Source organism: Camponotus vicinus, unplaced genomic scaffold (genome assembly GCF_025532165.1).
Source record: "Camponotus vicinus isolate PSW18456_S1 unplaced genomic scaffold, iyCamVici1.0 SCAF_4, whole genome shotgun sequence".
Taxonomy (NCBI): Eukaryota; Metazoa; Arthropoda; class Insecta; order Hymenoptera; family Formicidae; genus Camponotus; species Camponotus vicinus.
The window spans coordinates 1633373-1656573 of NW_028141976.1; the positions used below are offsets into that span (position 1 = coordinate 1633373).

General features: G+C 32.9%; 1 protein-coding gene across 2 annotated transcripts in view; it reads left to right on the plus strand.

Annotated features, from left to right (window-relative positions):
• Positions 1 to 1265: 1265 nt before the first annotated feature.
• The window catches only part of LOC145971209 (rho GTPase-activating protein 20), a 266316-nt gene continuing 244380 nt past the window's right edge, over positions 1266 to 23201 (plus strand). Inside the window, exon 1 of one of the 2 annotated variants that reach the window (XM_083098622.1) lies at positions 1266 to 2234. In XM_083098622.1, coding sequence (XP_082954748.1) covers positions 2043 to 2234 — 192 coding nt within the window. In that variant the 5' untranslated portion in view covers positions 1266 to 2042. The remainder of the gene's footprint in view (positions 2235 to 23201) is intronic. The other variant, XM_083098621.1, reaches the window with a different exon arrangement.

The window sequence follows — 23201 nt, forward strand, 5'->3', positions numbered from 1 at the left end:
TAATCTTTGATTTAAAAATGTTATTTTCTATCTAACATTGTTTCTTTTCCATTCAAGAAAATTAAATCTTAAATCATAAGAATATATTTTTCTTAATTGAACTATGTAAAATGGCTTCATTCAAGTAAGCAATTATTCAAGCAATTATATTTTTCTTTAATTAATACAATATAATACAATATAATAATCTCATTTCAAGATTTCCATGTTAAAACTAAATATATTTTCAAAACAAGAATATCATTTTTTTCTGTGTATGCTTTACAGGTAAAACAAGATACGCATGCAGTCTATTTTTACTACGTTTATGACCATTGCAACACAGTTCAGTTATTTAAATGGCGGTAAAAGTACCGCGGAATTAATCGACTTGTAATTTTCACACGGCAATATCGCGACTCGCAAGTATTTGCTAAATGGAAATCTACTTTGTTTCAGTTACATTCGAAATAAAGCAAAAAAAGTGAACATGGCTTTTATATTGAAAAAGAAACGAAATTTGTGTGGTAGAAAGTGTGATTAAAAAAAATTAGTGGTTCCCATGAAACTTTCGACCTTAATATTTAATCAAAAAATAATCCCTTTCAATTAATTGTTTTTTAAAAGAATCAATGTCTTCGTACTGCTATTTTATCGAGTAACGTAAAAAATGGAGCGCACATATATTCACGAGGGGTCAACCACTATGACAATCATTGTACATTTCATTAGAAATATATTGCGGCAGTATAGTAAATATAATTTTCGAAACTACACGTTTTAGAAAAATATGTATTATAATACTAACAATATAAGAGAGAAAAAGTAATATATACTAGAAATATTTTTTAATTCTGCGCGTGGCAATACCAGCAATATTAACAATAAAATAATAATAGGAATACCAACAATACAAAAGCAATGCAATGGCAATGTTAACAATAAACTGTATTGTTACAAATGATAATCACTGTATATTTTTTGAATAGTGGTTGGCCTCTCGTATATTCATGACAGATGTAAATCTGTAAATTAAGACGCTAAGATATGAAATCGTCGCGCGCTCCACAGATCGCGATACGAATCTGGTAGTTCGAGTATCGCGCGACGATTATTTTGACGTTTGACAGATCGTGCGCGCTCCGATCCGTTACGTCATCGCGCCGACCGTCTCGATCCTAGCCTCCCGCGGGGATGCGTTTTGTTTACCAACGGTGCGCGGCTTCTCGCACGCCGGGAGTGGCACGGGAGAGGCGCGGAGGTGGCGTGGCGACGATGGTTAGTGGTGGCCGGCGCGGCCGCGTGTGGTAGGAGGCTACCGCGATTCAATTTCAGTCGAAGCGCGTCAGGCAGACCGAACGAGCGGGCGGGTGGATCAAACGATCGTCGAGGCAGCGAGGATCGGTGTCGGCGCCTCTCTCGATTTTTCAATCTTCGGAAAGAGAAAGAAAGAGAAGGAGAGAGAATATAGCTGCAAGCGCGCTCGGTCTGAAGTTTGCGCGCGGTATGAACGTAGGTGCGTACCTAACATGTGGCCCGCGTCATCGGCTCCCTTCACGCGCCTTCGTCTCCTCCCCGCCTAAGCTGGCACTGCGCGCGTTAGTACACAATTCAGCGTCATTCAGTCAGTTTTTCCCATCGCGCGTGTTCGGTTCGTTGTGCGTATCGCGCGTCGTGAGATTCATCCGGCGAATGTATCATTAGGATTCGCGGGGCGAGTGATTTTTCCGCGGATTCAGCTGGAGCGACTCCGTTTTCAAATCGGCAAGTCGAGTATAAATGGCGACGGTTGCGAAGCTTTCGGAGCTTCGACGGTTCGCCCAGGCAGGAAATTAGTGAGAAGATATCTCGACGTTAACTTTCGAGATGGTCCTTCGCGAGGATATACGACGTTTGCTGGAATAATCACGTGGTAACACGACGACGAGACGGACACCGGCGTCTGTATTTGTGTACGTGTCTGCGCGCGCGCGCGCGCGCGCGCACGGGTGTGTATGTGTATGTGTGTCGTCATGAACGAGAATCGATAGGAAGGAAAGGATTGCCCTCGCCTGCGATCGAGAATGGAATTCGGGAGCTACAAGGGCACCGGACCCCGCATTAGGGTCCGCAGGCGGGCCGAATTGGGCAGACGGCTCACCAGGAGGCTGTCCCTCGTCGCGAAAATGCCGGCTGCGATTCTCAGTAAGGCGAACCAACCAGAGCCGAGACCGGTCGAGATCACGGCGATTGCACCTGACAAGACGCAGCTCACGGTGAGTAAAATGCTCCGTTGATTTATAAACGTGCGCTTTTATCGCCCGAATGATAATCCCCTCTGAGCGTTCAATCTTATTCGCGATCGAAAGATTTGATGCCGGAATAAATTATATATATACGTTATGATATTCTGTATATTGTAAACGTTTAGAGAATTTTGGAAAAAATATGTGTATAAATTATTTTAAATTATATAGATTATATAGAATATTTTTTTTCAAAACTTTATCGAAAATTATATTCTCCTCATTTCTGCATGAAATTTTATTTTTCTTACCTTTAAAAATTAAGAGAGATGAATCACAACTTTAAGTCGTTCTAAATGGATAGATAAATTAGCCTCCAATAGTTTTATCTAGCAGTATTTTTAAAAAATGACAATAATCAATATAATGACAAAATCGATATCAATTAATTGGCTGCGATGATTGAAGTATTTTTTTATAATGAAAAATATACCCGGCGAGAGAAGCACAATGATACAATGTAAATATAATATACAGATCACAAGTATTAGACTAGCACATTTAACAAGAATAATATTTATTATTATTTATTAATAATATTAAAATAAATTACGTAAAAAGATTTATAAAGCCAGATAAGATTAAGATAAGATAAGATAAGATTATTATAAGATTATTCAGGGTAGTGATTATGTATATTGATTGCTATACAAATTATTTTAATTCTTTAAAATATACAATCAATTCAAAAAATAAATCACAAAATTGAAACATATTATTAATATTATAAATATATGCTATTTATATACTGTGATACAATATAACTTTTTTCTCGTTAAACATTTTCTATGAAAGTGTGAAAGTGCTTCCGATATAATTATGAATCGATAGAGTATCTCACAACTTTACACTTGGTCGTTGACATTGCAAAGAAATTCGAGCTAAATTTGAATCAGGAAGCGGCTTGGATTTTGTATCAAATTCCAAGGTAGAAATCGAAATGCGCTATAGACTTCGACGATTAATGTATTGGTATGTTATACTTCGACTGGCATTATGGGAGTAAGAGGTGTTACCTTCGCGATATTTAACGCAGGAAAATTCTGCATGTCTCATTCTTGTCAGCGGTTCGCTGATTCGTAACGCTTTCGAATCGTTACCTTTGTGATGACCTATTTTTTATTTTCAAAATTTTGATAATATACTCCTGGACAAAATTAACGCATAATTTTTTTCACTTTTTCTTTAAAGCTTTTTATTAAAATTTAAATATCAGCTGTTAAAGAAAAAGTGAAAAAAATTATGCGTTAATCTTGTCCAGGAGTATATTTGTAATTAATCGAGTTTTTCTTGCAAAGAATTCTAGACACATAGAGATGTATAAAATTACACATCAATCAGTTAGTCATAAATATAAAAAAAAATATTGTAAATGCCAAGAATAATAATCTTATTGTTACATACTTTAAATGAATTTTTTTTGTAGAATTATTTTACGGGGCGTGAAGATAAAAAGAAGATGCATGAATGTGTACGTGTATTAATCCTAACGTCGTATTCATACTTGCTCTTTTGCGCGGTGCATGCGAGGGAAGCCGTTTTATCTAACCATCATCAAGAGGGAAAATAAATCTCCAGTCTCCCAATACGTCGCTTCTCTCGCGCGTTTCCGCCGCGCAATCACAATGAAGGAAGTACCGGATACATGCTCGATCTCTCGGGAAAGAAGCGCGGCGAAGAGTCGCATCCGCGTACACGTAGTTCGTTGAACCTCGACGCCTTTTTACACGTAATCGGTTGTAAGAAAGAAAGCGTGATCGATGACCGGTGCTTTCTATTGCGCGCAAAGTGGCGAACGACCTATCTTTTTTTTTCTCCTTTTTCTCCTTTTGCGATTCGCGGCGTGTCTGTCTCGTTCTCGGATCTCGAAACTGGGTCGACGGTTTAGCGTGGGTCGAGCAGCGAATGTAAATCGATTCGAGTTTACGGCGCACATAAATGCATTATCGACGCGCACGTGCCCGATTATTGGCAGCTGTGTATGACAACTTTTCTTCTTCCGCTGGTTACACAAAGTGTTCTGTTGTACACGAGTTTTTTTTATCTCTATTTTATTTATTCTTTACGGAAAAATCTGATTATCTAGTGGTGTTTTTTTTTAGTTGTAGATTATTTGAAAATTTTCTAATAATATTTTCACTCGAATATTTTTACGATAAAATCTTTTTGAGATAAAATCTTTTTAAATTTGATCTCTGCATTATTCGAACAATAAAAAACATTTTTTATAAATTCCAGAGTAATATCGATGAAATAAAAATTTATTTTTATTTCTCCAAGAAAAGTTGTCGAGATAGCTGCAAACAAGTTCCTACGCATTGAATTTATAATATAAACATTCTCGATCACCACATCAGTCTTAATATAAATCATATTTTTTTGTTTAAATGTTTAATTAACTTTGTTAGACATTTATATATACAACTTAAATATTTAATCCATTTATTTATCCACAAGTTGTTGATAACTCAATAGTCATATCATTTTTTTAAATTTATACAAATTATTTAATAAAATATAAATTTCAAAGATTATATAATAAAATAAAATTATAAATTATTTAATAAAATAAGTAAAATAAATTTCAGAGATTATATACTTCATAAAAAGTGCTCTCTTTAATATAAGCAGTAATTCAATTGCATCTTTAACGTGATAATACGATATAAACGAATTATAACGATAATAACGAATGCGATTGCAATAAAAATTATCAATAGAAGAGAGTTAACGGTATCGGCTATATGTACGGGTACTTAAAGTAGAATGCCGTTTTGCAATCCAACTCGTAACTATAAGCGTATATATAATTGTGCGATGCGACTACGCGCCGACACATTCGCGACCATAAGAGTAAAAGTCTGCGATCACTTAAATGCCAATATATACAACCGCGGAGGGTTAAAAAAGGTTCCCCGCAAACACGAAACGATAATCGCTAATATTATTGCTAATACCGCGAACACGTACCGTTGCGCTGAGTTTTCATCTTTCGATGATCGCGTGATAAGTGGTATTCGTGATTCACGTCGTAATTACATCCGATAATGTCTACGTTTACATATCTGCGGGCAGGAATTAATTTATTATGATTTTTCGCTGTTGCTCTTATCAGCTCAAGTATCATAAAGAGCTTTCTGTTTCGAAATATATGACCAATTAATTGATTTAATTTATTTTCAATTTCTCATCGAAGGATATTTCCCCTGGATCTATAATGTTTAATAGAAATACGAGCAAGTTTATTGCTTTTACTATTAGAAAATTTAGAGAATTTAGATTTTTAAACAATGTAATATGTATTCATAGTTTAATATGTTTGAGCTTTTTTTAGAGAAATATGATAGAGCATTTATTCTCTTGTGTAATATCGAAAGTGATATAGGTTAACGATCGTTTGTGGTTTTTATCGGTAAAATTAAACTCATGTTTCGATATGAAGTAATAGTGTTTTGCTGCGCAATAACTAGAATGTCGTCCGAGACAAAATCTCGCATCTGTCTTAATAGTTGCAACTTTAAAACGCGCTTGTAAATCTTCGTCTAATCTCTGCGGCTATCTGCGAAGGCATTCAAAGTATCTTGAAATATATATTGGTATGCAAAATGCAAGGGCATTTGTTATTCCTGCGGTATAACTCAATTAGTTGCATAGTTACGTCATGCAACGAAATGCTGTTCTGGTAACGAAAAAGCCATTATCGACGAATTACGCTACATAAATGTTATACATGTAACAAAATGCATAGAATATTCTGTACATCAGCTGTGTTTTAGATAAAGATAACGAAATCCATATGTTAAAGTATACGTATATATAAGAGAGAATTTTTTAAAATAAAAATTTTATATATAATCCCTCTCTTTTTATTTTCTTATCAATTTTTAAGTAAATTTTTGTCATAATTTTTCTTTCGCAGATAAAATATGCACATTTTTATTTTTTATAGATTTCTGTAAGTTTTATATAACGTTTTTTATAGTTTCCATAGACTCTACAAGTGTAATAAAAGCCTACACGAATGTACTCTTTAATGCGATGTAAGGTGTGCTTTTATATCGGCCATAAATATCATACTAGAGGAATATCGTATAGTTTTCGCAAACTTAATTTTTTTCGGCTGAACGACATGTGTGAGGTATATTTAAAGGTCGCTGACTCCTCGACTGGCGAACGCGATATTCACTTTCGACTCTCGAACGAAGCAAACGTGCGGTATCGATCATCTCTCCTTGATCATTTCGTAATGATGAGATTCTCTTCCGATACAATCTGATCTAAAGTGGTTATATTAGATATATTAGATATATTAGTGGTTATATCAGTTATATTAGAAAAATTTTTATTCGTTACTGAAGCATCTTTAAAATTTTGATCAAATCATTAAAAAAACATATCGTTCTAATAAGGAGATCAGTATAATTTTGAATGTAACTTTGTATACATTTAAAATTCGAAATTTTAATTTTCTATTGAAACTAATTAATTACGGTTCGTGCGTTTTAACTTTTAATTCGCAATTTATATTTTTAGAAAATACAGACAACGAGGTAACACGAATCAATTGAGAAACTGCAACGTATCACGCGAAAAAAATCTTCAAGTAAAATAATTTTGTGTGCTTATAATTACATGTACATATATATAATTTATTGATATTATTACAATAATAAAATTCTAATATCTTTGATAATCCGATGGAATTGAAAAAAATATATGCGTTCCATCTTGATGATTTATAGTTGTTCTTAGATAGGAAATTGAATATAGTTCGGTTACGGCAGCATCCTTTTCAGTCGTTAAAAAGGCTGATCTTAATTAATAAAACGGAGAAAGTAACGCTTTTATGCGATAACGGCGTTTTACGATTAGAGAACGCTCGAAGGTGGTGTGGTTACGCCAGTTATCCGACAAGTTCGATTCTTACTCATTACGCACCTGTTTATTAGCCGGCACACGTGTGCGCGCATAAGAAACGGCACAAGTATTTTCACTTGATTCGCGTCTAATATCCTATGATTTCGTTGACGCTGACAAATAAATTATGTCTGACGTGGCCAATCTTAGAGCAGTTGCTTGCGAACGTAGTCGAATTAAATACGCATTACTTCATTCGATTTTAAATAATATATGCTATCAAAAAAGCAGCATCCATTATCGCGTTAAAGATGCAATTGAATTATTACAGGCATCTTTTATCAAATATATATAATTTTAAATAATAAATTAATAAATTAATTAATAAATATCAAATATATATATAATTAATAAATAATATAATTTAAAAAAAATCATATTATTTTACTAAATAATTTATATAAATTATAAAAAATGTAACATAACTGTTGAGTTATGAACAATTGCTGTGAATAAATAAATGGATTAAATGTTAAAGTTTTATAAAAATGTTATATAAATGTTATATAAATGTCTAACAAATTTAATGAAATATTTGAGAAAAAAAGGGTGAAATTTGACAATATATATATATTATGTCTGAAACTTTTATACGTAACATTTGTTAATAGTATGTGCACATGTAAAATGAAATTTTAAAGAAGGTTGTTGACTTGATATGTAAATCGCGCGATTGTTCGATCGTCTAATACGAACGGGTTAACTCGTAATGAATAGGAGAAAGCGATACTCGAATTAAATTTCCATCCGCATTTTATCGCGATATGATTAGGCCGCGCCGTTATACCAGTTATATTTACCTGTGCTTGATCTCGGCTCGTCACGCATCTATCAATTATTACGTACACAAGCGCATCTCTGCGCGCTCGTGTGTCTAGAGCCTAGAGACTGAAATCTTATTGGCTGAGTCAACGTTGAATTGAGACAAAGAATATTACTCGGGCAATATTGAGGCAATGATGTTAATATTAGATTTCTCGGAAAAAGTTAGTCATTAATGTTGACTTTATCATACAGAGAATGAGATATAATTGAATAATCTCATTTAAGAGTTTTATTAAAAATAATTTTTTATATTTGCGAATTTTTCTTTTAGGATACGCTCATTACTCATTAACTTTTTGAAGATTATATTTATCTGTTTTTAATTAAATATTTTAATAATTATCTAAAATTTAATTAATATTTGCAGCATAATTGATTTTTTCAGGATTTTTATAGAATAATTTTACTTTATTTTATGAAATGATAAAAAAAATTGAATATATGATTTTTTAGAATGTCTATTCTAATAGGGTAATATTTTTCAGTAGTAGATTAGTAGTAATTGTATATATTCTTTAAATTTTCCTAATATCATTTAACAAACAATATTTTAATTAGCGGTAATTAGCGTTCTACTGTAAAAATAATATTAAAACATCTTGAAGCAATAACATACATTATTTAAAAATCCATTTAATTAGCAAGAAACTATCTTCTCTGTAATAAATAGTATCTTTCCACGAAGACTATGTTTGCCAAAAATGTTATAACTAGTGTCATAATCCTTGAGAGGCTAGACTTTTTTTGGAAGATGACATTGAACAAGGACACACCGTTCATTACCTTCCGAAATTTCAGCATTCGTATAATGCGAGTTGCAGGTCGAATTTTATTGTGAGTTTTTTTGTTAAAATATCTCCAAAGATATTTTAACAAAAAAACCCACAATACAATTTTTGAAGATTTTTTTTGAAGGTAGCTGTCGATTATATGAGGGCTAATAAAGATGATCCTGTTTATGTGTGCATTTTTCCAGCTTAAATCCAAAATTGTTCCATTATTAGGAGGCGGGCGGATTGTGAAATCATTCGGTAATTCATCGTAAAGTTGCTTTTTGCCGGCCGTCTTTCCCCGCTCGTCCCAATCTTTCGGCATCGTTTGCGCATCGTATTCGTTTGTGCGTGCCGCGCGTGCTGATAATGTCCTGTAATTAAGCCGCACACGGCGGCAATTCGAGAAATGTTGCTCGTAAGTGGCTCGGAGTGCGAACGCAGCAGATAACGACATCCGACAAATTCCGAATTTCGTCTCATTCACGTGACTCTCCTCGAATCTTAGAAATTTTGCTCGAATTTCGCGATACCTTCGTAGTTGATAATCTCGCTTTTACGATTTTTAATGGATATTTAAGCGAGGGTAATCCCATTTTGGCACCTTAGACAGGAGAATGGATCGCGATTAAAAAAAAAACAGCATTTCATGTGCATGCGTGTGTCCCTGAACTGAAGAAAACGTGAAGCAAAATTTTCAGGAAATGATTCACGGTTACGAAGCTTTCATCGCGCAATGTTATGTCATGTTTGGAGACGGTAACGAGCGATAACGGATTTAATAAAATTTACCGCAAATTTTTATCCAAAGTTTCGCATCGTACCATTTTTTTAATCATCTCGCGTCATTTTTTCTTTTTCCTACCTAGATATGTTTTCTCATTTATCACAATTCGTGTTTCTGTCTAATTAAAGTCGTAAATTTTGTAAATTATTGAATATAATAATATTTAGAAATTATTGGAACTATTATTAATTTTTAGGAATTTTATTGAATATATTAAGAATTTTTAATATATATAAATACTTAATATATATAAATATCACGTTTTGAAATATTGTATAAAAATATACATACGCGATTTAATAGTATTTTTACAATTTCTTTTTTTAAGTTAATGATTTTTGTCGAATAAAGATTAAATTTAACATTCTAAAAAATTTGCCGCACCTTTCTATCTCAATATTTCTCTCAAACTGTATATCGAGTCTCAGACAGACTCTCATCATGAGCAATAAATCATGCTGAAATAATATCTATTATATAAATCACTTCCTATTCATCTATTTCCAATCGGCATAAACAATGGGGCGATTGATTCTCGAAGCCTATTCGCATTTGCGTGCGCCAAGACTTATTTCTCCATGAGAGTAGTACTCGAAGTCGGCAAACATATGTTTCGACGTACAGTTTATGTGCACACACGCGCTATGTACGCGATACTCGTATATACAGAAGCACGTGCACACATGATATCTTGTACATATTTATTCATTACAAGCGACAGGTTTAATTCGATGATTGAAGTCTCGAAGTACGTATGTTGTCAATCATAAAATCAATCAGTTGACAGATCATTGAAAATATACAGGGTGTCCGATTCCTGAGCGACCAAACGAAAAGTAGTGGTAGATTGGATCAAATTGAGAAGAAAAGTTCTCTACTATTTTGCAAAATTCGCAATAATTATTAAGAAATAAGCAAAAATGTTTCGGCGCATGAGAAGCGGTAGATCGCTCGCAGTGTCTGATTAATGAGTGATCAAACGAAAAGTAGTGGTAGATTGGGTCAAACTGGAAAGACAAGGATATATACAGGGTGTCCGATTCCTGAGTGACCAAACGAAAAGTAGTAGTAGATTGGGTCAAACTGAGAAGAAAAGTCCTCTACCATTTTGCAAAATTCGCAATAATTATTAAAAAATAAGCAAAAATGTCTCGGTACATGAGAAGCGGTAAACCGCTTGTAGTGTGTGATTATTAAGTGATCAAACGAAAAGTGGTGATAGATTGGGTCAAACTGAAAAGAAAATTCCTCTACCATATTGCAAAATTCGCAATAATTATTAAGTTATAGGTAAAAATGTCTCAGCGCATGAGAAGCGATCTGTCTACCGCTTCTTATACTCTGAGACATTTTTGCCTATAACTTAATAATTATTACGAATTTTGCAATATGGTAGAGGAATTTTCTTTTCAGTTTGACCCAATCTATCACCACTTTTCGTTTGATCACTTAATAATCACACACTACAAGCGGTTTACCGCTTCTCATGTACCGAGACATTTTTGCTTATTTTTTAATAATTATTGCGAATTTTGCAAAATGGTAGAGGACTTTTCTTCTCAGTTTGACCCAATCTACTACTACTTTTCGTTTGGTCACTCAGGAATCGGACACCCTGTATATATCCTTCAATTCTTGATATAATTATTTAATTTACATGGAAATAATTTTTAAATATCAAATTATAAACAGAAACTATAAAGATTTTATTTCTCAATAATTTCAATGTCCATGATTCGATAATTGAATAGTACATAAATTATTTCTGTGTAAAGAATTGAATGCAAAATGCTGGATATTTTTATGATGCTTACGCATAAATTATTGAAAAGTGTAGATTGATATATACGTGTCGTTATTTTTTATAAAACTTAAAATTGTGCAATGTGTTTATTAGTGAATTCTAAAACAACTCGTAAAATACATGGGTAAAGTTAGCTCGGTTTTTTCTGGGACAGAAGTTACGTATTGTTTGCGGCACGTTTGTGCGCGTTCGAACATTTTTATTATCGTACTCTGGACAGTTACGTTTCCAAAGATACGTCGCATTCGTCGCCGTGCATACTGCATTGTATGTACGAGGAGAGATCTACGAGAGAGGCAAGGATAAAGCGTTACGTAAAAGCTGCGCGTTGGACTTGTTTCCTCCTGATCGGCAAATACGCCTATCGTTCTCTGTATACCTTTCCGTTCGTCGTGGGTCTAATGGCGAGTGACCAATGCTAATTTGATTCCCGTGTAGTGCAATCACGACCCTGATTGCCGATGTTACGCACATCACGCGCATTCCTGCGCGCGCGCGTGCGTTTTCCATCTTACACGATTAATTGTCGCTCGCTATTCAATGTGTCGGTTGTTCCTGCAAAGGAGAAGGAATGTAATATTGACGAGACGTCCTCGGCTCTCGTATGTAATATATATGATAACGAGCGCTTGCAAAAAAGCATGATTGACCTTATGGATCTTATATTACAGTCCATGAACGTCAGATTTAATAAAGGAAATTTGTTGGACATGTCAAGGCTTTGATCTAGATCCTTCCCATTTTTTGCAAAAATAATATGTATGTATCCTTATATATTTTTCTTAATTTCATATTTAAGTTAAATAGCATAATTTTTCAAGTGATGCAAATCTATAAGAGAAAATGTTTCATAGTAATCGGGTAATTTTTGTATAAAACGAATTAAGTATTTATCAATTATATTTAATTTATTTAATCTTCATCTTTTGATGATTTTTTTGATAAACATAAGAAAAATGGAATATATTTATCTTTGTTGCTTACAAAGGAATGTTACAGATATTTGCAAAGAATAGTTGTAATTATTTGTCAATTTGTACGCGAAACACACTGTTTTATGTCATAAAGTGATTACTCTTCTTGATAAGAAAAAAGTAAAAGATTTTTTCGCAATCTGTATAGAGGGTACCATTATTAGTAATCATAATTTACAAAAACGGATGAATATACTTTTTATCTTCCTCTGACAAATGCGAGGACAAATTGAAAACGGTATTAGGGAGGAATGAGAATTTGTATTCACTTTTTCATATTTTTTTTCACAGATTAAGCTTCTTTTTTAGGATTGTATGTTATTATCAACTATACGAGATATAAATATAATAAAAATAAAATGATTAATCCTTTCGCTGCGGCGAAGTCTAATGCAGAGCGCACGTGATAGACGGCACATATTTAGCCGTGCCCGCTATAAATGGCGAAACTTTTTGCTGTCGCATTGCGTATCAGTTACTAGTATGAAGATATTTGAATAATGATAATATAAATATGCCGAAAGGCGCCAACAGCACCATGTAAATGATAATACTTGAACGCCTTAAAACGCCAATAGTATACAATTACCAAAATTTCAAAACGCCTAAAAGCGCCTGCAGCAGCGAAAGGGTTAAAAAAGAAAAATTCTTGAAAACTTAATTTTTTTTCTCTATTTTTATATTTTAATTTATTTCTGAATTTATTTAGCATGAATAAAATTAAAAGCGCCTACAGCAGCGAAAGGGTTAAAAAAGAAAAATTCTTGAAAACTTAATTTTTTTTCTCTATTTTTATATTTTAATTTATTTCTAAATTTATTTAACATGAATAAAATTAAAAGCGCCTACAGCAGCGAAAGGGTTAAAAAAGAAAAATTCTTGAAAACTTAATTTTTTTTCTCTATATTTTTATATTTTAATTTATTTCTGAATTTATTTAACATGAATAAAATTAAAAGCGCCTACAGCAGCGAAAGGGTTAAAAAAGAAAAATTCTTGAAAACTTAATTTTTTTTCTCTATAAGATGTTCTCTATAAGATTCTAACATGAATAAAATTAAAATTAAATATATAGTCCAGCAAAATTTACGATATGCCAATCAGCGTCAAAACATTATTGATTTAACACATCATGGTATAAATCAATTTTGTCCAAAATGACATAAATGACATTTAACTTGTGCGCAGTATCTTCTTGCGTGGTATAGATGAAACACGTACATTTTATTTATTTACGATTTGCGATCTGTAATACACATTCTATACAGGGTGGTCCACATAAAAAAAATGTAATTTGCAATTAACAATTACATTTTTTCTTTTGAAACAATTATGTGTTTTCTTTACACCAATTGATTCTTCTCATTATTTTGTACATAAAAGTATTAAGGTAAGATAATCGAAAAATGAATATTTTACGGTTTATGTAAAATTAAGAAATTATTTCAAGCCTCATAACTCGGAAAGTACTTAATGAAAACTAACTTAATTATAGTGTTTTGGAAAGCTCTCGAGATGAGTTACAAGAATATGCAAAAGTATATAGGGTGTCCCATTTAAAAAGTTGGAGGTGACCTTCACGTGACCTTCAGGTGACTCTTCAAGGTCAAACTAATGGCATCATCTTATGTCCCCCTTGAAACCATACAACTTTTGTCTGAAACATTTTTCTCTAAATTGCTTCTTTTCCGAGATATAAATTTGTAACACTACGTGGGCCACCCTGTATATACATTTCTCTATATTTTAATATCCGATAAATTGACATGAAAACTAAAAATAAATATTGCAACTTCGCCAAAAATCATCTTTGCTGAATTGCGACTTTTTTTCCGGAGTGAATATGAAAACAAGGTTTTATCCAAACTATATGTTCCCCACAGACTTTTACGCCCATGCAGATAAGCCATTATAATCTCGTGCACACATGCCTTTATAATATGGCTACACATGATGATTCGTACGCTTTCACACTCCATGTGGCACACATGCGTCACATTCTGTAGGACTTTTCAAATAGAAATCTAATATGTTTAGAGTAGTTTACTATCTGCATGCATTCTGTGACAACAATCGAATTATTGTAAGAATAATGCTACAATTTGAAATTTGCAAAATTTTCTCTAAGAAATTTATCTACTTGCACATGAATTTTTTATTCTCTGATACCTTAAATTGTCAAATATAATTATCGAATAATAATTTTATGTTATTTTGCGCAAATCAAAAAATTATGATGACATAACTGTTCCTTTATCGCGAAGGAAAGATTTAGATTGCGTTGAGCAGTACGTCGAACAAGAAATTGGCTAGAAACGTCAAATGTCAAATAAAAAAAGAAATTCGCGAGAATCATAAAATCGTGGTTAACTATGCATATTGTGCAACAATACACAGTGACTTAAATAATTAAGAAAAACCAGGTGTACCGAGATATTTATTGTAAAATAGAATCGCGCGCGCGAGACTATCTGACTCTGCATTGGAATTCCTTAGATTCCAGCGATGGATTAGCAAAGTATTCGTTTATCCGACGAATTATTTATCTTTCTCGTTTACTTACATCCATTTGCGGATTTCGCAAACTGAACGCAATGCTCGATCATTAGAAATTTCTACCGTCAGTTTGGAATTAGCGAGGAGAAAAATCTTGTTAAGCCTTATCCATTACGTCTTTCGCCAAAATACTTTTCATTCATAAATAATCATAAAAATTATTGTGATACGAATAATATATATAGTTAAGAAACATTCTATAGCGTGTCGCCTAAAGAAAAATAATTTCTATCTACGCGTATAATCCTTATATGCGTGGTGTATTACATTGAATTACGTTCATGTTATCTTTAATCGTAAAGACTTCAAAACGCACGTATTACTTCGCGTAATGAAATTTAATAGATATCGGCTGCGTGTAGCACACGCGAAATGTTTCTAATGAGATTCTTTTCTCTGTCGAGTTCAACGACCGAGAAACGCATTGAAAAATTGTTTTTAATCAGCTTTCGCACTCTCGTACATTAATTTACATTACGTTAAAATTTTATTATTATTATCAATACGATCAATTATTATTAATGCAATTTTGTACGTTAATTCGCTGTGAGAAAACATTGCGTAACATATCTCTTTCGCGCGCTCGTCGAGAGAAAAAATTAACAACCGCGAGTAAAAACGTCGAGAAAGGAAACCGCGCATTTCCCTCAGCCGCGGGGGATGGTTAATGAAACATACATATGGAATTACATCGGAAAATAATAGCCGCGAGGTAGTAAAAAAAGAACGGAGAGAGAAGCCTTGAGGTGTCGTTAAGAGCGCGTGTTGTCCGCTGAAAGCGTTTAAACACGAAACGGTGGTCAAACGTCATGCAAGAAAATGCATGCGATATATACACGAGACAATCGCCGCGGCGCGTCGTTGCATTGTCTCTCGATTGCGGAGAATGTCGTTTGATATACACACAGACGAGAATACTCGTCGTTTGTGTATATTCGTCGCCGTGCATTAACGATTTTGCAATGTCGACTATCAATGTACGATTGTATATTCGCGCTTTTTCCTGTCTCGCGACAGCTTCTCGGAAATTCTTTGCGTCTGACAAGTGTATTTTTCGTCGGGATGTTGTCGAAATCATATATTTTTCATGTCTATGTATTGTTGAAACGATTCAAATTTCTACAGCTCTTTTGCCATATTATTTATAATTATCCTCAATATATATGTATAGGGTGTTTCTTAATAAGTGGGAAAAATTTTAGGAGATGATTCTTTGTCGAAAATTAAGGGGGATTTTTCATATAAACGTATACTCCTACATCCCTCCCTGTGGAATTATACTCCTCTAAAAATGGGGGTAAAGATTAGATTTTAATTTTTTTGGTTTTTAGGTTTTTATTATAATTTTGTTTTTGTTCCAATTTTTCCAACATTTACTCTAATTTTATTTTTATTTTAAAATTTAACTTCTCGTAATTCGAAACCTATGCTATTTAGCATCGTGCTGTGCACCATAATGTATTTTATTTTTTTTCTTGAAAACTACTGATTTTATGAAAAAAATAAAAGAAATAAAAAAGTTTCTAAATAAGTCAAACTTTCTAATGCATATTCTTAGATGATCATATTCCGACCCATTAAAAAGTTCTAATAAAAAATTGAATAGGGGTTGCTAGTTTCATCCTTATAACAATACGGGAGGCTGAAAAAAATATTAATAAATAATCTTTTTACTAGTAGAAAATATCCACCTAATTTAATTTCTTTAACTTATTCCAAATTTGAGAAAAAAATAAAAACCTAATTTTTATCCCCATTTTTGGAGGAGTGTAACTTCACAGGGAGGGATGTAAGAATATATGTTTTTATGAAAAACCCTCCTTAATTTTCGATAAAGAATCATCTTTTAAAATTTTTCGCACTTATTAAGAAACACCCGATATATATTTAAATGTAAAATAACATTTTTACAAATTAATATTAATTAACAATGAAAATATATTCGCTTTAGAAAATATGTACAATATAAGAAAACATGTACAAGACTTTTTTATTTAAGTTTGTTAAAAAACTTTTATCAGCAAGATATTAATGAATGCAAGGATAAATAACAAGTTTGTAGTTTAATAGCAGTGGTTTTTTAGATCACACGTAACGAACTATAATTAGCGAAGACTTCAATTCTCATAATTACATCTATTTATTGTTTGTTACAATGTATATAATTGCCAGAGTGTTGATTATATGTCTAAGTGTATCTCGATACCTAGAGTCGTAAATTCCAAGCTCTTTTTCCGTTTCTCTTATTATTCTATGAGCATTCTGGTGGAATAATGTAGCACAATACTTACAATCAGCGATCTATATGCATTACATGCTTGCTTTCTGCACTGCATAATGAAAACCGGCTTTGAAAATCTTTATCTGAAGCAAGCCTTTCGTTATTCACGCATATTCTATCCATATGTAAATAATTTAAATTCATAGGAATTACATTGAATCAATTAATTATATTTAATTATAATATGATAATTGATATATGCATTGATATTTACACATCATAAATTGATTACGATATAATTTTATAAAAATATGTGATAATATACGATACGATTTTACAAAAATTTGTGATAATATATATTTTTGTCGTATTTATATTTTTTATTTTCTCTAATTATATCGATATATTTTTCACTTATGGCAAAGATAAGATAAATCGTCAATCATTATTTATATGTCATCCACGTTTCGCTATCGCAACGCACAATCTTGCACGATTCTGCACTAAAACTTTGTGCATTTGAAATTTCCGAAGGAGTAGATGCTCTCCCCTTTATATTCATTTCTACTATAATAGTTTAGTAGTGCATCCACGGCTGCATTCTGCACTCATGATGCATTAGCGATGTCACAATAGCGTCGAGACACGCATATAGCTTTCTGTTCCGCGATCTGTCGGTAGGAAAAGAGAGAAAGATTAAATCATCTAAACTCTCTCCGCGCGACATCCGTGATCGGCTGTTTTCTTTTTGGATGCTCCTAGCGAGCTGCGGTCGACGTCGACGCTTTATTCTCCGAGTTCTTTATCTCCGCTTTGAGAAAGTATTCCGCGTATCGCATTCTGCACTCCTGGTGCATTCGTGATTTCGCAATCGACGTACACATATCGTATGTTCGCGGTGTGGCTACTCTAACGACGATAGTGATAGACGGTGAGAAAGAGGGAAAGAGGGAGTTCAAGGTTCTTTCACGACCCGCCGATATAATCTTTGGAAAATCATCTCTATTATGAAAAAAAAATATTAGTAATGTCGTAATGGCATTATATCTATGCATCGTTATATAAGGTGCTGTACACGTTATTCCGCCTCGTACATTATTTTTATTTAGAAAAATGCTTTATACAATCACAAATGATATGTGCAACTGCGATTAACATACGAAATAATAGTCATTTTATTGACAAAATGTAATTAGAATAATCAAAAAAATCCTGAGACACTTCGATTATAACATGCACGTTGCTTTCAGATATTTTCAATCTACGATGATCGTAAATAGATGGCGGATATATGAAAAATATTTAAAATATGACAGTCATAATTTAGGAATTACAGTTAATCGAGCAATGTAATTTATGGCGAATAAATATATGGTGAGCTTATTGAACTTTTACGACCGATGCACAGAAAAAGAATAAGTGTCAAATCAAAACTTATATACTTAAAGTAACGCGTTCATTGTTTCGTATATACGCAACAATTTATAATCTTCTTAGAAGAATTTAATAATTTTAAATTTCAACAATATTATAGTCTTATTTTAATATTGTAATTGTCACCTCAAGAATATACAGGATGATTCATATAAAGTGACCGATGTGAATATTAGCTAAAGTTGAAGAGCTATGAAAAAATTTTTATACCAAAAGATGTTTGATACAGAGGGGGACATCGTATGGTACAAACGATATTTTTATAGATGAAGGCATTAAGGAGATTTCAAGATCAACTTAATTTTTTTAAATGGAACCCCCTACTTTTTATTACATATTCTTGGAGCTCATCTCGAGAGCTTTCCAAAACACTATAATTAAGTTAGTTTCCATTAAGTACTTTCCAAGTTATGAGGCTTGAAATCATTTCTTAATTTTACATAAACCGTAAAATATCTTGTAAAATATTCATTTTTCAATTATTTTACCTTCATACTTTTATGTACAAAATAATGAGAGAAATCAATTGATGTCAAAGAAAACACATAGTTGTTCCAAAGAAAAAATATGTAATTTGCAATTAACAATTACTTATTTTTCCTTAAAAATAACTATGTGTTTTCTTTAGACCAATTGATTCCTCTCATTATTTTGTACATAAAAGAAGTATGAAGGTAAAATAATTGAAAAATGAATATTTTACAAGATATTTTACGGTTTATGTAAAATTAAGAAATGATTTCAAGCCTCATAACTTGGAAAGTACTTAATGGAAACTAACTTAATTATAGTGTTTTGGAAAGCTCTCGAGATGAGCTCCAAGAATATGTAATAAAAAGTAGGGGGTTCCATTTAAAAAAATTAAGTTGATCTTGAAATCTCCTTAATGCCTTCATCTATAAAAATATCGTTTGTACCATACGATGTCCCCCTCTGTATCAAACATCTTTTGGTATAAAAATTTTTTCATAGCTCTTCAACTTTAGCTAATATTCACATCAGTCACTAATTCTACTTTAAGAAAATTATAATCTTTGATTTAAAAATGTTATTTTCTATTCAACATTGTTTCTTTTCCATTCAAGAAAATTAAATCTTAAATCATAAGAATATATTTTTCTCGATTGAACTATATAAAATGGCTTCATTCAAGTAAGCAATTATTCAAGCAATTATATTTTTCTGTAATTAACGCGATATAATCTCATTTCAAGATTTCCATGTTAAAACTAAATATATTTTCAAAACAAGAATGTCCTTTTTTTCTGTGTGCTTACGCAGGACACATTGATTACAATTACCGATGATCCCTCGTCGCTCGCCGCGGATTTAACCTCATTCGTAATCCTCGCCGTAATCTTAGACGAACTCGCTTTCGCTAGGTAGAAATATCAATGGAAATAATGACATTGCATCCATACTACTACGCATTATTCATGCACGGACACGCGCGACGACAGGATAGATTTTGCCGCGAGATTGCTGAGCTACGTGAGAGACACAGATGAAGAACGCATTGTCGCAGATTCTTCGCGACATGACGTGTTTATAGTCTTTCTTAATATTACGCGAAGTCTGCAGAAAATGTAAAGTACGGATGAAAAAAGTGTTAATTAAAAATAGTTCTATAATTATGCCCTATCAGCTGTTCAATGACAGACAAAACATATATGGAAAGATCTTACATTCATGTTGGTCGTTGAATATTCGGAATTTTAATTTCATTGTAATTTAGCATCTACTTTAAATTTCTCGTAGTTCGAACTGCTTTGACCTCTTGAATTCTTAACTTTATAATACGAATTCTTTGCATTTAATTTTCAGATCTGAAAATCCTTTCATTTTTTTAAATTAGCAACTACTCAAATTTGTTAGATTTTATGATCTATGAAAATTCTATTGCATTCCATCTTAATAAATTGTTAAATAGGAATTCTTCGATATTTAAAGATTTATGAATGTCTCATTATTCTTTATAAATTTTCAAATATATTTTATGTTTTTGAATATTTATAACAAAAAAATGCAAACGATAGATATCAATTCCATGATAAAATAAATTGAAAAAAAGTAAAATAAAAAAAATAAATAAATGATATATATTTTGCACACATAGATAATGATTATTTAAAATACTATTTAATAATATTTTTTCGAAATAATTCTATTTTAAAGAAATCGCGAAACCGATATATAATTATTTGGCTGATTATTATTTTCAACGTATGATTATGCGTATCTTAGCGCGAATTTTAACACTATACATGATTGACTATACTATAGATGATCATTTTTCATTCAGTTTCGTACTTCACGTTCTCGTATGCAATGATACCGACAATGAATTATCGCAATATTTTACTTGCTCCGTTTTGTGTGTACGCACGTGCAATTAAAAGCAATTTTCCATCGGTCATATAGCACATAATGCGGAAAAGTACTATAACATATTCCACGACCTGACTTCCAAGCGATAATTTAGCAAACTAGCTTTAATAGAGCGCAAATTTTTCCCTTTACAATGCGCATCGCGTAGTAAATTCAAGATGCGAACAACGTGTCATAATTTATTTCATGATGATTACACGATTGTGCCATCCGCAGCGTGGACTGAATAAGAAATATTAATTTTTGATTAATGCAAAAAGTCAGCGGTATGATCAACGATAACGATTTATCAGATAATATAGGATATAAATGATTATTTTTTAAATACAGAGACCATACTAATACTCATAGAACATGAAGTTGTCGATTTAACCTATTAAAGTTTATTTTTTCATTGAAATTAGAAAATGACTTTTCTGCGTTTACGGTAGACGCCTGATAATTTGACGCCTTGTATATCTAATTTATCTTTCAAGGCAGTTACGGCGCGCGCCGTAGATAGGTACACCTGTATGAAGTTAGCACCTCATTTTTCAAATTTTAAAATTCTAAAAGTTGTTCCAGGTTGTTTTATGCTTATTTGATATTGTTCTACAGTCTGGTGTCGCTAACGCGCCGTTTTCGATGGAAAATGACAAAAAAATCGAAAAAATATGTCTACCTCCAAGAGTAAAGTGCCCTTTAAAAATTTGTTCTGTCAAAAATCAAAGTTGTTCCAGGTTGTTCTATGCTTATTTGATATTGTTCTACAGTCTGGTGTCGCTAACACGCCGTTTTCGATGGAAAATGACAAAAAAATCGAAAAAATATGTCTACCTCCAAGAGTAAAGTGCCCTTTAAAAATTTGTTCTGGCAAAAATCAAAGTTGTTCCAGGTTGTTCTATGCTTATTTGATATTGTTCTACAGTTTGGTGTCGCTAACGCGCCGTTTTCGATGGAAAATGACAAAAAAATCGAAAAAATATGTCTACCTCCAAGAGTAAAGTGCCCTTTAAAAATTTGTTCTTGGAAAAATAAGAGTTGTTCTGGATTGTTCCGTTAATTATTAGCTTAAATATGGAATTTGGGCAGAAGATGATAATTATAGCTGTAGACGTAAAAATATTGTTTTTCGCTCGATTCTATTTTTTTATTATATCTTTTTAAATTCTTTGTTTGGAGAATTAATACTTTGGAACAATGTTTGGAACAACTAGAACAATCTGGAACAACCTTTAAAAGTTTGATTTTCGAAAAATGGGGTGCCACGTCAAAAAATCGTTTTTTTTTTATTTTCCGCGAAAATTTTTATTATAAAAATTTAATTTTCTGGAACAATTTAGAACAAGTCTAGAACAACCTGGAACAACTTTTAGAATTTTAAAATTTGAAAAATGAGGTGCTAACTTCATACAGGTGATAGGTACTTGATCGCGAAACATGTATAATCTTTCGCGAGTGAGCGTTCAAGGATCAATCTCTTCGGACAATTGTCGGTTGCATTTTCCAATTTTATACATTGATCTCCATCCGTCGTGTGCGAGCGAAGAACACCCAGGAGAGACACTTAGGAACGCGGTCAGCACCCATTTGTCGAGGCGGTCGTCAATCTCTCCCCATGTTGAGAGACGTGGCTTAACGTGTGTGTCGTCGAGGCACGTCAAGGACGAGTTGATTGGTATACTGCCACTGCCACCGGTATTGGAATACTGGAATATCGATCGACAACGAACGCGCCGATCGTTAGAGAAGAGGGGTCGTCGGTTAGCTTTTCCCTGCGGTTTTGTGGTAGACCATCGAGCGGCTATTTTCGACGCCTTGCGCACGTACGTGCTGATTTCAAAACGACGAGAGAAGATCGGATAACATTACGGTGAAAATGGAGAAACAAGAAAAAGTGCCTAAGTGCTCTGGCGAGACGTGTTACATGAAAAAAGTGATTTTTTCCGCATAATATTCGAGAGAAATATCTGATTAACACCCGATCTTGCGTATCGAATTTCTTAGGCACTTGAGAGATTCATCTCTCGGATCCAGCCATTATCGAGAGTTTAATCAAGACGATGACTCGAACTTTTTTCTCATTTTGATTTGCGATAGATTCAGGCTAGATCCGATTATCTTGGAGAATTCGCGGTTCAATTCGCGATTACTTAACCGTCTTACGTAATCGCTGGATGAAAAGGAGGCTCGTGACATATTAACTTCTAGGACGTGAGTGCAACAGGATGTAAGATACGTGATATTCCTTGCGAGCGGCGGCGGATCGCGATTATTGAGTC